This window comes from Schistosoma mansoni, chromosome 1 (genome assembly GCF_000237925.1).
Source record: "Schistosoma mansoni strain Puerto Rico chromosome 1, complete genome".
Taxonomy (NCBI): domain Eukaryota; kingdom Metazoa; phylum Platyhelminthes; class Trematoda; order Strigeidida; family Schistosomatidae; genus Schistosoma; species Schistosoma mansoni.
The window spans coordinates 33,340,325-33,358,526 of NC_031495.1; the positions used below are offsets into that span (position 1 = coordinate 33,340,325).

Genomic DNA, 18,202 nt, shown 5'->3' on the forward strand with positions numbered 1-18,202 from the left:
TAGTGTTACTAAAGCATTCCATACCAAATAATTTTTTATCAACATAGTTTTCAAAATGACCACTACTTCGCTTCTTGCTCAACGAACATTACCGCATAACCAACCCTCGGGAGTTATTACACAATAAAGAGTAGGGGTGAACTCAAAGTTGTCTAGTTGGGAAACCGTGCTTAGCAGAATGCCACTGGGTACATTTTCGGACCAATGATGTTCCTTCTATGTGTAAATCATCTTCCTAATCTCATACTGTCTTCGGTTTTGTTGTGTGATGACAATGTAAAGATATGGAGAGGGGCAAAAAGTAAAAGTGATAGTTTAGAGCCTCAAAATGACCTGAAGATATTGTGTGAATGATATAAAATTTGGCAGCTGCTGATAAATGCTTCCAAGAGCATCTTAATATACACTGGTCACCAAGGTACTGATATATACATGGTGAATAACAGTGAGCTATCTGTTGTTCAGACACGCAATGACTAAGAAGTCTTTGTTATTCAAGACTTAAAAACTGCAGCACAGTGTCGCGTGACATGTGCCAAAGGTTTTCGAACCCTATAGTCAATATGTAGGGCCTTAGTCATGTTAATGATAAAACCTTTTCGACTTTGTGTACAGTATCGTTCGTCCTAAACTCGAGTACTAAGAGAAAGCAGCTAGTCCCTGCCTAAACGAGACAGTGAGCTAGTGGAAAATTTCAAATAACCGCAACTAAACTGGCTCCTAGAACACCAAAGCTCCCGAATGATACTCGACCGGCTAAACTAAAACAATTTCCATTGTAATGTAGAAGAACCCGAGGTGATTTGGTCACATTTTTTATATTATTTGGTGACAAATTCTTCATCTGATACGCCCTCAATTTTTTTTCTTCCAAAACAGAGACTGTACGTGGACACTCTACAAGCCCAGAACAAATTAGTTGTCAGCTGACCTTCAACATTCTCATCGAATAATCAACAAATGAAATTCATTACATCAACACATGATTGAAGCTCGATCTGTTGACGTAATCAAAAGAAATGCGGATAAACTGAGAAACCACAATTACCAAGACCAACACAGGTCACCTAGATTCTTGTCCTTTGAAAACTGGAATCGAGACTAGCTTTGGGGAGCGCCGCGCTTAGTCTCTTACGCAACATTTTCGCTGGGGATGGCGGATGATGGGAGGAGTTTGGAAGAAGAGAATCGACAGTTGAAATCTGCACTAAAAGTGTCTATGCAGGAAAAGTATGAAGCAGCCGAATATGGCCTTACCCTTTTGGAAACAAATCAACAACTCAAAAATCAGCTTGATGAACTGGGCGGAAAGTATGAAGAGTTAGATCGAGAACTAAAAATTACTCGCAAGGTAATCTCCTTTAAATTATTGACACACTCTCAACTTCAGAGTTTGGAGGAACAAAATCTCATTCAACGTAGACTAAGTATCGCTGGTTTCCAGGAGGAAGATGACTTGGTATCCGAGTCGGCAAACAGAGAACGTGTCTTAAGGAATCAAGTGCATGATTTGGAGGTAGAATTAAAGGAGCTCAGGCTGAAGTATGAGCGGCAAATGGCGGAAAATGACACGTTGCACAAAAGGAATATTGAACAGCAGTCTGCTCATGAAGACCTAGAGAAACAGTTTAGGATCCTTAAATCTGATATTAGAGATGCTAAAGCAAAAGAAGTCCAAATCCTAAACGAATATGACGACTTAGAGGCAGAAAATTTGGAGTTACAAAAGACCATACTTTCCTTAAAAACTAGTCAGGTAAGTTCGAAGTGTGCTATAATGGTTATCTCAGGTGGAATTTGAAAGCGTACGGCATGAATTAAAGCGACTGCAGGAGGAAAATGATGTTATACATGTCCAGCTAGAAGAAATCACTCGTTTAAAGCGAATGACCGAAAAGTCCCTGGAAGATGCTTTAGAATCACTTCAGATTGAACGTGACCAGCGGCATAATTTACGCAAGGAACTTGACAGCAGAATTATATCGGATTCAATAAGCCACCTCAGCGACTTGCGAAACCTAAACAATTTGGGAAATGTTAGCAAACTCAGTCAACTTCAGGAGAGTATTACTGAATGTCAAAAACTAGGTAAGCATTCATGAGAATTCACTTGTGGTAGCCTATGGTGTCTTATCATTTTACTGTTACTTAATCCAAACATTTTGTTGATTTAAGTACTATTCAGAAATTTTGTCTATCTTAGTAACTAGTTTCTTCAGAACCAGTTAGAGTTAGTCCTAATGGCTCTGCTTACCATCTTAACTGCTGTACGAGTGTGCTACAGCATGATTATACCAAATACAAACGGAGCATTAATTTTTGCCTGATAATGGAGACAAATGTTCGTGGATGAGATTTTTATTAAAACACCGTCATCTATATAAGTAAAACAAATTTATCACAAAGTTATGAAGAAACTTATACCACTATCGGGTATATTTAATATTATTTTCTTAAAAGCTATGGCATCGGATTATTATTATTATCGTAGTCGAGTGTTGGCACTGCGTCATACTTTGAGTCGGACCACTTCGCAGTTTCACTATTACCCCCCAACAAAATGTTAGGCCAAGCTAAATGTGCAAACGTGTTTTTTTTACTGAGTTGATTTTATTTGCTTTCTCCTGCATAATTTAAAACCTTGATATAGCTTTCGAATCAGTTTGAAAACGTTTTACAGTAAAGATTTTATTCTTACAGCGAGACGTTTTGAACATTTCAACAAGCCACTAACGCTAACCAAATAATATACGCTCAATTGTTTCATAGGTTCTCTTCAACTCCTTGGAACTTGAAATTAATAGTATTCGCCTTTGGAGAAACAGGTTCATATGTAATATATAACTAACAGAAATGTATTGATCATAGTCGGGAGTGATAAATAAACAGTAAATATGGAAGCATCATTAAGATCGTCTACACGACTGATTGTTTTCTGGTTAACTGGTGAAAATTCTAGGATATGAAGCAAAAGTTGATGTATACTGGTCTCTAGAAAAAAATATCAACAAAAGTTGCTCAATACTAGCTACAAGAAAGAACTAAATAGCAAACCAAGATAATGAGGCTCATAAGAATCAATAAAAAACAGAAATTCGCTCCATGAATTACAATATGCAAGTAATTGGTAGAAATTAAGATCGTTCTAAATGATGAAGACTGGTGGGGGTTGATAGGGATATCCTCAAAATTATGCCAAACGTTTACACTTAGTTGCTTACTCATTATTTTGAAGTACTGACATGTTCACTGTTGAGCAGACAATGAACGATTGGATTCTTACTTGTCATGTTCAGTGGAATATATCCAAAGATACCGATTATACCTCTTTTTAGTCTCTTTTGATTCTGTGTACCTCAGCGCTTTGTTCACTTTTGACTACTTAGGTGGGCATTTCACTTGGCATAAAAAGACTGATTTCGCTGCTAGATTATTAATTTTTTTAAATATACGTTACATTAGGGCCTCAAAAGGGGCTGCTAAAGAAATAGGAAAGCATCTTGCAGTATATGAGAATTAACGGGAATAGTATTTCGTGATACAATTCATACAGGGTAATACAGTTCATATAAGGTAGTTCATTTCACCTTGATAAATGTTGTGATAGAAAACTCCCTCGGGACTGCCACTGGTTCCTACTCTGAGCTATGTCTGATAACATTTAAAGCCACTGAGTTTTATGATCTGTAGGATTCGAACCTAAATACTTTAGTAAGCTGGAGAAAACCAGTCATAAATAGCTTCCGTATTTACCACAGCGCCATGTAAAATAACTAACTCAGTTTTTTCCAATCCATCCCAGTGCCGGAAAACGGTGTGCTCCAAAGGCATTTATGAGCAACTACTAGTAACCTGCAAATATCCAGTACTTTTAAATAGCACGGCTCGCAGCCATAACATGAATCGAACTAAACATCGAAGTTTTATACTGAAACAGAACTAATTCATTTATGTTTCAACCATTATCTAGTCACTATGTATCTATATGGCTAATTACAATTAAATTAAACTTTTGTCGTACTAGATGCCAATGTGTCTACTAATGAACCTCCTGGAAGTGATATGAAGAATCAAGAAGAAAATAAGTCTGGTTCTAAGCATCCTTCGCCAGACGATCTGCTGACTGAATTAAGAACTACAGAAATCGCCAAGTATGAGGCAGAATTAGCTCATATAGAAGCTGAGAAAAATGAACTTACTAGAACACTCGAAATTACACAGCGTTCTCTTGAGTTGGCTACAAGTGAAGTTTCAAATAAACAGGAGCGTATCAATGGGTTACTGGCTCAGTTAGATGCAATTATGTCCGTCAAATCAGAAGCAGATTCTGAATTCGAAGTCAAAGAATTGGAATTAGAAGCACAACCAGCTGCAAACTGTAAAAATGCGATGGTGGAATCCTGTATTTCAATGACTTCTCATACAGATGAAAATGAAGATCTAACTGCCAACACACAAAATGACCTAAAAAGATTACGTAGAGCTCTGCGGTTAAATGAAAATCGTTATTCCGTAGCTTTACGTCAAATTGCCAGCATGCAACATGATCTTTGGAGATATCATGAGCGTGAAAAAATTGATTCCCGACCTGAACTAGCTTCAGAAGAATCCTTAAAACAAGAACTGGTTCGCTTACAAGGTGTTTTAGAACAACGTAATGAAGAAATAAAAACGCTACAGCAGAAACTATCTGATAATGAACAAACTGTTTGTAAAAATTATAGTAAGATCCGTTCAGTCACGGAAACTTATAAGGAATGTCTTATTGTTCTTATCGGGATTTATAGCTTTGTGTGCTCAGTTATTAAAGTGTCACCACATAAACAAGTGAGCGTTTTAGGTTTCCTTTTTATCGTTTTATTTTGTTAATATGTCTGGTTTATGCTAGATCTGTTCCTAATATCGCATTTGTTGGAAATATTTAGGTTGTTTGCAATTTTTCTAAACTTTGGTGAGGGGTTGTATAGTTCACAGTCCTGATTGTGCTTTTATGCCTTCCCGTTAATGTGATGTGTTGTCAGTAATGTTTTAGCTTACAATAGAGCTCCGATAGACGTTTATAGGTGATATTACTGCTTTACAATAACCGTCCTAAACAAACAATTATTCCGAGTCACGTTATCGTAAGAAATAATCTAAAATACAGTTATTATGTGTATGATTTACAAACGTGTTTTGTCTAAATATGGGCACTGATGCCGTTCTGAACGACAATAAAAGCTTCTCAACAAAGCAGCTCGGCTTCGATTTTCGTCTGCTATATTAATACAGACGTCACTTGCTTAAGTATTGTATCAAATAGATGGGGCAACAGGCTATCACTAATTGACGCTGTAGAATCTCACAATTTATATGGCCGATATACACCTTGGTATACAAGTAATATAAACTGAGGCAGAGGCTCAAAATAAAGGATATATTTTAGGGCAATATCAGAACCTGTTGAATAATGGCGATGCCACTTATGGAGGCGGTTATTGTTTTATAACTTTCAGCAATCAACCAACATTGCTAAGTAGAATTTGAACTTTAAATTTGTGTTTACTTTCTGTTCTCTAAATATTTCAGTAGAATATTTATTTTTGCACCAGATTTGTATTTGACATTAGCATAGTTAAAGCTCTATAGTACTCTGAAAAGTATTTTTGAAGCACAGGATTGTATATAGCCATAGGAGTTGATATGTTTAAAAATAGATAAAACTTATCTAACTAGTTCATCAAACGTATTAGGTATTTCTTTTTCTAGCCGTGTAAAAAGCCTAACTAAATACAGTAATAGATTTGCTTCATTGTTCTCACTTTTAAGTGGTGATTAGATTTCACGTAGTTTGCTGATATAACTCCTTACTGAAAATTATATTTCGTTTCCCCCAAAATGCCCTGGTACGGCCGAGAGTGGGGAGAGGCCGCTCTCCCTCTCAAAGTGCTCTCACATAGCCACGCGTATATAGCCTCTGCCAGGGAAGTCCTACTCACTGCCTTCTCGTGGCGGGGGTGTTGTTTACGAAATTGAGAGGATGGAAAGCGAATGATCGGCGCTTCAACCGGGTCGGTGGACACGGAGGGTCCACCTAGGGGAGTTGGAAAACCCTGATTCCAAACCAATAGTGCACATGGGCTCCAGTATCCTTATGGAACGAATGGCGTATGAACCTATTGTTGGTTACCGGCTACCATGGGACTGTATCTCCTTACGATGCTCCACTGCCTTGTGGATCAGACCTTTAGGTCAAAGGCTTTGGGTATGGCCCCCTAAGAAAACCACCTGCTTCAGTTTGGGCACCTGAGCAGTATCACAGCCCTCACACAAATCGAATGAGATTTGTGCGGCTCATATGTATCTGGTGCTTCCTTGTACCAATATTTATGTGTATAAATAAAATAAAATAATATTTATTTAACTTTAAAACACATTCCTATTTAGATTTCGGTCTTATTTACTTCCTAATAGGTGGCTCATGTAGCTGATCGTTTTAATATCCCTCTTTGTGGTGAGAAAGATTCGTCGGAAAATTCAGTCGCATCTGATGTGGTTGGGACAGACAAGTCTATTGATGAACAGCTGGGACAAGATTGCGGAATAAAACCAACAGAATCTTCCACATCTAATACAAAAACAACAACCAGTACTACTACCGAATCTAATTTCGAAGTGTTATCCGAAGAAGCTGATTTACACCTTACCGTTGTCACGCAACTGCGTCATCTAGTTAGCACATTCAATGAAAAATATTCTCAGATTTCAAATCAGGTACAAATAACAGCGTTTTAATCAAGATTTGTTGTAGCTTTTTTAAGTATTAAAAAGAGTACAACATGTATAAATTAAACCGTCTGAACTAGTTTAACATAGTCTATACTTGGTTAACACTGGTTGCGTATATCCAAGGGTTCTCAGTACACTGGTCGTATATTGGATTTGGAAATTGATAATAGGCTGAGCGAGTCTAGGCATATCATGTGCCCGTACTCACACATTGCCTCAAGATCAAACTGTATGTGAGAAATTATAAAAGAGACATGTTATTGAGGGAAGTCGATTACAACTCCGGTCGAGGGCTCAATCTATGTATCTTTGTCTGGGTCAGAAAAACAATTATTTGTATACCAATGATTAGTGTACCTAATTATCCAGTTTTATCATTTACAGCTTTCTAACAATTTATATCTTCTCCATGGCATATCTTATTGGGCAACCACATAGGAAGTGCGTGTGTGTTAATCTGACGTCGTGGATCGGGTCAAAAACAATATGGATTTCTTTATATTATTATCTGAGACATAAGTATTCCCAAAGTTTCTTGTTCTGGTTAAACCATATGCCTAAAAATCCTGAATTCCATGCTTTTGAGTGGCTCAGACTAACCACCAAAGCGTATCCAAAATGTTAAGACAGTTTTGAGATCCATTGTTACAAATAACAATATATTGAAGTAATGATATAATGATATATATATATATATATATATAACAAAAAGATCTGATTTGTCTTTTATTCCGTAATTTCGTTTTGTTATGTTATTTACATTTTCCTCCATGTAGACTGGCTTACGAAATCGTATGATCAATTGTGTTTTGTGATTCGTAATAATAATTTGGCTTCATAAGATTTCATTTTGTGATGACTGTATTTTTGTCTTCCAATCGTTTGCATCACATTGTATTGTCGTTTTCTCCAAAAATGGAGGTTTTTGCCGCGGTTCATTATTAATCATTAACTAGTGATTGTTAAGAAAAAATTCCACTGACATTAATGTTTTTGTTTATCGTCAACGCAGAATTTGTGACATATGTGAATCATCAGTCCAATTAGTTCACACCTCATATCAGCACAGTATTGTAGGAAATTGACAAAATGAAGCCTGAAAATGAGAAATACAATTCAGAAGGAGCTAAAAAGCTAGGAAAAAGAGATTTTACGTTTGAAATTGGATTTCAAACCTAGTAAAAAAATGCAGAACGGATACAATAAGTTTTATCCTATTTCACCCACCATTTCGAACCGTTGATTATGATTATTACTTGGGCCACAACCAGAAGGCCTATATTTACTGATGTGGATCAGTTCAGAAGTTAATACGTTGCAGGATGGATTATACGTCTTGCTCTGACTCCCACCCTAGCTTCTTTCTGACTTATTCCTACTTTACGTGGCACTGCGCGTTTGGTTAGGCGGTGTTTAGGTTTGCTTAACACTATTCAGTACTTTATTTCTGGTTAGTTGGTGTGATTTGTTTATCTCAATAATATCGTTATTACTAATGTTATGAAATAGGTTCCTGGACGTAGCAGTTTAGACGTTGAAGAAACCCAACAACAAAACTTGCGTTTAAAAAGTCTATTGGAGACAAAACGTGAACAAGTACACGCATTGCGTAATATGCTACGAGCTAATAAAACTACGGCTGAAACCGCTCTAGCAAATTTAAAACAAAAATACGAAAAAGAGAAAATCAATGTCAGTTCAACAATGCAACAGCTACGTAATGAATTGAAAACACTTAAAGAAGATGCTGCAATCTATGCTTCTTTACGCGCAGTATTCGCCCAACGTTATGATGAATACATGACACAATTAGATGAAATGCAGAGGAAACTAAGTGTAAGTGATAAAAATAATACTTTTACAGTTATCTTCAGCATATGCATGTCTTGGGGGTTTCATGCATACACTTTAACAACTGCGTAGTTTTGTTTCTTACCACTTTTCACTATTTATTAGTCGGAAAATGTGACTACATATTTAAAGCATATTAATGCTTACATAGAATCACAATTGTTCAATTTTACTATTTATATTTATTACTCAACACTATAGGTCAATTGAAAAATGAGTCGGTGAAATTTAATCAAAGGAAAATACTTAAAAAATGTTAGATGATAATGAATATCAGGAAATGAAAATGACTTCTTATTGTCTGTTTCTGTAAAACTGTAAAATCCCCTCAATTACCATTCACAAAGCTTCATTAAATCAGCTTGTGTTGTAGCATTTTCAAATCATTTTGGGTTGTCTGATAGATCATTTTATGCACAAAATAAGTGTAGTTTATATATTGACTTGCTGACTTTTTTAAAAATATTTTGAAATTATAGGTAGCTGAAGAAGAAAAAAGAACTGCAAATACTTTGTTACGTCTTGCTATTCAGCAGAAATTAGCTGTCACTCAACGACTTGAGGAACTCGAGGTAGATCTTTATCAAAAACAAAACTTTGACATTCGTTCTGGCCAATCTCATCCACCCTATCATACTAGTTCAATTCAACCATCTCCTAATTCCCTTTTATCTAGTCCAAATCACCAACATTCTTATTCTACATCAATTCATAGTCAGCGACATTCAACTCCACAAAGCTTCCCCCCAATTGACCTTTCCACTCTTAGGTCATCTACCCTTCCAAATGCTTCTTATTATACCGGTTCAAGTCCACAACATGGAAGTATTTCGTCCAATGGCAGTGGTGCAAGATTATCAGGTCCAGGATCCGATAGAAGCAAAGTAATTAATTTTTATCATAAATCATTAAACATATTGCACTACGAAATAGCATCTTTTGATAGAAGTTTTTTTAAATGGGATACTAAGTAGATTATATTTGTGATCTATAAATAGATTCTAAATCATTTCGTTAATGTTACTGGCAGTGCTCGATACACTGTTTTAAATAGAATCAGATTATCTTATCATTGACGATGTTCGGCGACTCTCTATATTCGATCATCATTGTCTATGAAGGATTGTTTACATCCAGTGGCAACATCATGTTGGCGGTGGTGAGGTTTGGCAGTGCGTGTTCTGACATCGTGATAATAGTTTAGTTGACGTTACAATCTTGAAACACCGGCTTCTGTGGCTTGGACATGCTTTACGAATGTCATCATCGCAAATTCCACATTGTGCTTTCTTTACCGATGCTGTGACCGATTGAGAAAAGCGAAGATGGTCAGTCTATGACATGGCACCGTGGTAAGCATATTAATGCTTACATAGAATCACAATTGTTCAATTTTACTATTTATATTTATTACTCAACACTATAGGTCAATTGAAAAATGAGTCGGTGAAATTTAATCAAAGGAAAATACTTAAAAAATGTTAGATGATAATGAATATCAGGAAATGAAAATGACTTCTTGTCTGTTTCTGTAAAACTGTAAAATCACCTCACCATGGTATTAAAGGAGAATCTATGGGATGAGTCTGTTGGTCCTTCGCGACTCTTTCAGTTAGTCACAACGTAAAACATGGTACGTATTTACATCGGTTAAAGTTGTCATGCCCCAATTAGCACAGAGAGATTAAATTGTTAGATCAAATCGCAGAATATTAAAAGTGGTAACAGCATCAGTGATAATAGGAAAAATTAGGCATCAAAGATACGATTCGAAAAAATTTAATTGGTGGGATGCAAACAAATGTAGTTATAAGGAATTTAGGATTTCTGAAATAGGAGGTAGATAAATAATGGATGTACCTAACCCATTGCAAACTATTTCGAGCCATGTCACTCCGCGTCTCCAATCATTGGTTATGATAATGACGCGGACCTTAAGTAGGTAGTCTGCACCTATTAACATGGCTCAGTCTAATGGTCATTGACTTCATGGACTGATGCTATGTTCTGGTTTGGCCACCCCTGGCTTTTTTTCAGCCTACTCCCACACCAGAAAACACAGCCCTTCGAGTTGGGCGGTGGTTAGACATATGTAACACATGTCTCAATCATCTCCGTTGATGAGGATTTACTACCTCATCAATCGATTTCCCGTCTTTACCCGGTGCTCTATTCCTAACCTAGAGATTGGTTACTCTATGGACTCTTTGGGTGGGATTCGAGATTTAGTATAACTCATTGGCTTGAGATGTTATCAGACATGTCTCATAATGGAAGCCGATGACGATCCTGCTGTAATTTTCTTGCAAATTCTTCGTAAAAGTGATGGGAACATACTCAACTTAAAACATTCTTTTTGGTTGTAACTTTGTTGCCTGAATTGTTCTTCCCACTGTATTCTACTCTTATTCACTTATTTTTATTCATTTATTGGTTTTCGATTATTCTCACCCTCCCTACTTTATGTCTCCACTAGACCATTTTCTTATTCCTGTAGCACATATTTATTGTGGAGCACATTTGTGTTAATATCTGTGTTCAAATAAACAATAAATGATCTTATAGTTAAATATGGTTGGCAAGTGTAGAAATAAAATATCCTCCCATTAAAGTATTGTTTTATTGTAAGTAGCAGTGAAATCCAGGATACAGGATACACCACTTGTCAAGTAGGCGTTTACTTTCGTCTCAGTAAATGTTGTTATTATTACTAAAATTAGTTCCATGTATGTGTATATAACATTTGAACGAAGACTAAAGAAATGATAACTCTCAGAACTAATTTATGGATTATTGTTTTATATATTCTTATTGCATAACTATTAAGTAACTAGACTACTGTATATATACACATATTTCTTTTGTCATAAGCTTTCGGTTGACTCATTAACTACTATCATACGGTTTAGTATACCTACGTTTTTTCCCAGTCTATTGTTTACAGTCTCTCCTATTCGCAGCCGCTTTTTAGCTTAATTATGTATAATTATTATTTTATATCTATGGTGTGATACGGTCTAGTCTGCCTTTATATAATGCACGTCTATTTGAAGTATAAGATAGTTCAGCCTGACTGCTGACTTCTGGACTCAAGGGACGAGCAGTGAGATAAGCTAGAAAATCGTGAACCAATAGAAAATTAGCTCTTAACTCAAGGTTAGTGGTGCTGGTCGGACGCGTAATTGGCCAACTCAGACACTCTAAGCCATAAAGTGAATAGTGGACGTGAGTAGACCAAATTAGAATCGGGGTTGTGATTGGTGGTTGATCACGTGATTTTGGTCGGGAGGCTACAAAATATTATTTATAAATATGTATCTCATATATGATAAGGCAGTCGCAAGAATAGTCAGATTTTATTAGAAGAGCTAAGATCTCTTCGGGAAGGAAAACCACTCTCATACTTTTTACCAATCCGATTTTCCGCATAACATTTGTGCTCTGATTGATTGTCATGTTTTTTTTAGTTCGCTAAATTACTACATGTCGAAGGTCATATTCTGCCACTATAGTATCAAATTTTATACCGTTTTCGTTTGAGTTGCTTGTTCTACTAGAAATATCAAGTTACCTGCAATTCCGTCTTCCTGTCTTAGCGATCGAGGTTTGATGTGTTGAGCATAATTGACTGTTTTCAGTTCAGAAGAGAACTGATCGTATTAGAGAAGCTCAGTCGTTTTCATTCTCGAGTCCGTAACACTGTAGGCCGTACTGAACCCCAATAACAAGACACAACAATGTAAAAGCATTCAATATGAAGATATGTTTGTCCCATCGCTTTTGGCTTATTTCAGCGAGACTTGTGTTATGGGTTAGAATTTCATTATTCGATGAATAGGAAAGTACGATGTAACCAAATCATTCATGCTCTTGACACTGGTTTATTAATGTGAACCCGTGAATGAACTCTCAACCGTAGCTGTTACCTTGACTTGGTGGTCGGGCTTGCCTATCGTGATGACTCAACCGAGCTATATTGGCTGAAACACATGTTCCAGTATGTCCTACCGTGCCAGGCGGGTCGATTGGAGAATGGTAAGACTAAAAGCAGCAACTCAAGGTCTAAGGGCGAAGTCATACTACTGACTGTAGAGGGGTGTGACAGCAGTAAGGTGTTTCCCCCGCACAACCAGCATCTGCAGCGATGGTGCCTTCTCACAAGGAAAGAAGGGGTTAGAAAAGGTCGACCCTAAAAATGTCACACCTCACCTTACCTCAAGGATTTCCGTCTCCGGCGGTAAGACCTTTTGAAGAACGGAGCCAACACGTGAGAAACCTCCCACGAAAAGGTCGTGCGTGAACGGCCTCAATCAGCTGTTTCTTGGGCTCTGCGGTCACGCTCCCAGGTCTTTAAGACCAACACTAATCCAACTTCCTTTCCAGTTTCCTCAAGAAACACCCTTCCACGGTGTGGGCAGCCGGGAAGTGATATTAGCTACCATACCCGTAACTGCACACGAGACCAAGTTGGTCACATTCAAATATATGACACTGCTCTATCTAAACATTGAAGTCATGTAAAATGACTAGTTTGTTACTACTTCATCACTATTTACCTACTTACTTACGCCTGTTACCCCTCGTGAAGGGGCATAGGCCGCTTACCAGCATTCTACACCCATAACAACACATGAGACCAAGTTCGTCATAATCAAATCCTCCCTACACCTAATAACTCTCTTATTTCTACGACTAACCCTTCTCACATTCCTTTATCATCTCGCGCCGGTAAGGCAAACGATTTGAGTACACAGAATGTTATTCCTGGTCTCCTGAAACCACACTCTAAGCTACATGTAGGAAAGTTTAACGTCCGAACATTGTGACAAATAGGGCAACAGGCCTCCTTAGCTAGGACTTTAGAGTCTCGCACCATTGATGTGTGCTGCTTCTCCGAAACGCACATACAAGATCCGAGTAGCGTCATTCATTTGACTTCATCATGTCAAAATAAAGAACCATCTCGATACACGCTTCGTGTATCTGGAAGCCCTGATGCTGCTTCCTGTGGCCTCGCTGGAGTAGGTATAGCATTAAGTGCTAGGGCAGAACTAGCTCTTTTAGACTGGATCCCAGTAGACAGTCGTCTATGCGCTGTCCGACTAAACGGATCAGTAAGGACTCGGAAATATAGGGAAACTCGTCGTCACCTCTTCGTCGTCTCTGTCTACTCTTCCACTGACTGCAGCTCAGATGATATAAAAGATGAATTCTACAGGAAAATTTCTGACCTTCTCCGAAAAGCTAGGCGTTCTGATGCAGTAATAGTGGCAGGTGACTTTCATGCTCAAGTAGGTAAACTAAGCGAAAGAGAAAGACACCTGGGTGGATCTTATCATGTCGTGGCTAAAAGAATAGATAATGGCGACCGTCTGTTGCAGCTGTGCTCAGATAACCGCCTGTTTCTTGCAAATACTAACTTTAAGCATAAGGAAAAATATCTTTTGACATGACGACCCCCGAATTCGTCCCAACGTTGGACCCAACTAGATTACATCGCTATCAGCCACCGATGAAGGAGCTCGATAGAAAACTGTCGCTCATTCTGGAGCACATGTTTAGATTCAGATCATGCTCTAGTGCGAGCATGTATCTGTCTGCGTCTTACTGGACGTAGGAAAGACACTGCAAGGAAACTTCTTAGGGTTCTACTTAATGATAGGCAAGCCCCAAATGCTCTGGTACGGCAAAGAGTGGGGAGAGGCCGAAAAGAGAATGTCCGGCGCTTCAACCGGGTCGGTGAACACGGAGAGTCCACCTAGGGGAGTTGGAAAACCCTGATTCCAAACCAATAGTGCACATGGGCTCCAGTATCCTTATGGAACGAATGGCGTATGAACCTATTGTTGGTTACCGGCTACCATGGGACTGTATCTCCTTACGATGCTCCACTGCCTTGTGGATCAGACCTTTAGGTCAAAGGCTTTGGGTATGGCCCCCTAAGAAAACCACCTGCTTCAGTTTGGGCACCTGAGCAGTATCACAGCCCTCACACAAATCGAATGAGATTTGTGCGGTGCATATATATTTGGTGCCCCTTTGTACAAATATTTGTGTGTTTAAATAAATAAATAAATATAGGCAAGCTAAAAATATATTTCAGGAACAACTAGAAAAACAATTAGGCAGTCATGTAAGTTGTGTCCACCGCGAGGCAGCATGGAATGACATCCGAAAAGCTGTGAAAACAGCAGTGATGTCTTCTAGTACGGTAAATTATAAGGTTAAGGAGAAATACTGGATCTCAGCAGCATCTATCGCACTGACAGGTGCTCGAAAACTCATACTATCTGGCTCTGAACATAACGAAGAGCGAAGTCAGCTTAAGTGCAGGTTAACAAGAAGCCTACGCAATGATCGTGAACAGTGGTGGGTAGCGAAAGCACAAGAGATGGAAAAGGCAGCGGTAATAGGCAACAGCAGACAACAGTTCAGACTTGTTATAGAAACCGGTATTAGGAACCCACATGTCAGCAAAACTATCCCGGAAAAAGATGGACACATTATCCATTCTCAATCTAGGAGATGGGATCGGCGGGCAGAACACTTAAGGATCAATTCAACTGGCCTTCAGCCAATACCTCGGTTCCCCACGATCCCCAGTCGACCAGAATAGCAAGTTAATGTAAGTCCTCCAACTCTTTTAAAGGATGGCGGTCCAGTATTAGCAGTGTAACTGACTGAGGTCTTAGGTAGAATCTGGGAACTGGACGTAATCCCATCTGACTGGTCCCGATCTCTGATTATGCCAGTCTATAAGAAAGGAGAAAAGTCTTCTTATGACAATCACAGAGGAATCAGTTTAACTAATACAGTGTCTAAAATACTAGGTTCAATAATACTTCGACGCCTAACTAATGCTCGTAAAGAACAGACTGGAGAAAACCAGGCTGGTTTTCAACCTGGACGTGGCTGTATAGACCAGATATTCACACTACGTCAGGTCCTAGAACATAGACACACATTCAGACGTCCCACAATCGTAGTATTTCTCTACCTTAATGTGGCATTTGACTCTCTTGATCGTGAGGTTCTATGGCAATGTTTGTCACTGAAAGGAGTACCAAAGAAGTTTCAATCTTTTAAATACCATTTGAATGCGATATTTAAAGCTACATTGAATACTAACTAAATACACTAAATAACTTTCAGTTAGTAACATTTTTTCATACTTGTGTTTAGTTAATCGACAGAAGGTTTAAATATATTGGTATTGGTTCACATTCGTAAATCAAACACAGGTAATGCAGCTGGTCTACTGATCTGTTACAACATCCTAAAAATAGATTAGTATGTTTCTATTTTATTGCAACTGCCAACAATATATGTTAGGTTTAAAAAGTCTCCGAAGTAGTTGCTTTGTTCTGTAGTAAAATATGTATTATCTTCAATCCCAATCTGGACAGACCAAACAATAGAATGACTATTATATGTTGAGGAAAGACACAAAGTAAGGTACAAGTGTAGGCGGGTTCTAATGAGTAGTTAAATTGTTCATCTAGCTAGGGTCACCGCCCATGTGTGTTGTCACTAAGTTTCGAAGGTGAATTTTTATTGATACTGTGGTTTTCTTGATTAAAGTGGAGTCACGGTACATGGATTGTCTTGAATTTCAAAAAAAATTACTATCCTCTCTTAAATTCTTATCGTAGCCAGATGACGCTGTTTTGAATACCAGGCGGAATTTTTAGGATTATTTATTGCTAATACATGATATCGTGTTTTTTTTTTCGATGTGTATTTTCCACATATTCCTACTCTGTATTTCTAGTCTCGTCTGGTTTTAAATAGTAATTATTATCAGATTTATAGATACTCCCTGAATAATTTCATCGATTTACTATGTATTACGCGTAAAGGAATGTGATTTGAAATGTATGCGTTAATATTAAGCCAGTATGATGCAGTTAATGAGTTATAAATGTAGGTGAAATATCTGCATTATTTACTATAGTTCAAAATTGGAACCTCAATGTTTTTATTTATCTTTTCAGAGAAATACGCGTTTCAGACGTGATGGTGTGACCTGAACACATTGTCTATCCAGTCGTATATTATATATATGGTTTTTAACACTTCCAGCTTTGTTTACATTCGGAAAAAAACTCATTGCCTTCAACCTGTTTTTTTCCATTTAGGTTATCATCGGATATTTTTTACATCTCATTATGCATATGCTTGTATAATATGTTTTAAACAGTCTGTGCTCGTTTATTGTAATTATTTAGAGCTCAATGTTCTTGCTTGTTCACACAACTTAGTTAACCATATGTTGTGAATTTGGCGAGAAATTTTAATCTTCTTACTAGTATGACAAATTGTTTATTATGTGCAATATAAATTCTCTTCTTTTTCGATCTATCTATCTAAAGTATACGTTTTAATTGTAAGCAGTTAGGGGATTGTGTATTTCTGCTCCTTTATTAAACGTTAATTCATATCTTTGGACATTGTCATAGGATATTTATATACATCTCTCTTAGCAACATCTGTTTACTGAAAAATATCAAGTTTGATCTCTTAAATGAATTTCATGTTGATCTGAATGTTTTTTGTTTTTAATTATTATCCATCTGTTTATCATATCAAATGTTGCAATATCTTATTTGTTTTTAGTACGATAAAAAACTTACGTAAATATCAGTTGCTTGTTTTTCCTAAGTTCTTCACTTTCGTTTTGTTTTACCTAATTCTATTTCTGCTTTCCCATATGTATAAAAACACTAAACTGTACAATGACATTTTCTTTCCTTCCTGTTTTTCTTCATGTTAGTCCTTTTAATTTACTCATGGCGTTCAAATAGAATGCTTCATAGAAAGTTTGGATTTTTCTTTTGACAAAAAATGTTTTTCTTTTATCTTTGTTCGCAGTGTATGATGCTAAAAAGTAATAATTTGTTCGTAGTCATGGTTTTTTGGTTTCATTTACCTATAAACCTATTTATGTTTGTGATTGTTTGATGAAATTCTGGTCAGAGTTATTTTTAGTTCCTTATAAATGAAGTAATTCGATCATTCGACTCCATAAAAAACTATCGATTTTAACCCCCATATATGCTCATTGACTGGTTTTCTTACATCAGAATGTTTGTTAGTGACCGAATAATCCCGTATGGTTGACAAGCATGAATTTGATAATACTTTTTAGCTGTAACTCCACGCAAAGCTTCACTAATTAAAACACTCGCAGATAAAGCATGTTTCTTATCGTTGAAGTATATAGTGCGTCAAATATTTGAAAAAGAATTTATACATGATTTGCTTCTTCATGATAAGCATTCTCAAACAGTTGATAAGTTGGCTTATCTATGTGGATATTTGACATCGCTTGTAAAGATGTTAGAACTCTCATATCGTAAGTCAGTTGTATATGACTTACACCAAATTTACCACGTTAAATTAAATGTTCTTGTATATTTGACAAAACAGTCCTTAAAATCTCTTTAGGGTTTTGTTCAAATGGAGTATCCTTCACATTCTCTACAGAAAAATCTAAATTTTGTAGTAAATTTGTTCAAATGCAAGGATGTGTCACGGAGATTCAAGCCTTCTCTTTCCAAAGAATATGGAACTTCTCAAAAGT

At 37.1% G+C, this 18,202-nt stretch overlaps 1 protein-coding gene across 2 annotated transcripts; it reads left to right on the forward strand.

Annotated features, from left to right (window-relative positions):
- Window positions 1–1,122: 1,122 nt before the first annotated feature.
- Smp_028070.1 (bicaudal D-like protein) lies at window positions 1,123–16,649 on the forward strand (the record flags this gene model as incomplete). 2 transcript variants are annotated; one of them, XM_018794141.1, is made up of 8 exons in its annotated part: window positions 1,154–1,351; window positions 1,391–1,756; window positions 1,791–2,088; window positions 4,025–4,827; window positions 6,454–6,753; window positions 8,278–8,604; window positions 9,099–9,503; window positions 16,614–16,649. In XM_018794141.1, the coding sequence occupies 8 exons, from the start codon at window positions 1,154–1,156 to the stop codon at window positions 16,647–16,649; spliced, it is 2,733 nt and encodes a 910-aa protein (XP_018648585.1). The 2 variants fall into 2 exon arrangements, with proteins under 2 accessions (XP_018648584.1, XP_018648585.1); XM_018794143.1 differs by lacking the exon at window positions 16,614–16,649 and having other exon boundaries at window positions 1,123–1,351; window positions 9,099–9,755.
- Window positions 16,650–18,202: the final 1,553 nt, after the last annotated feature.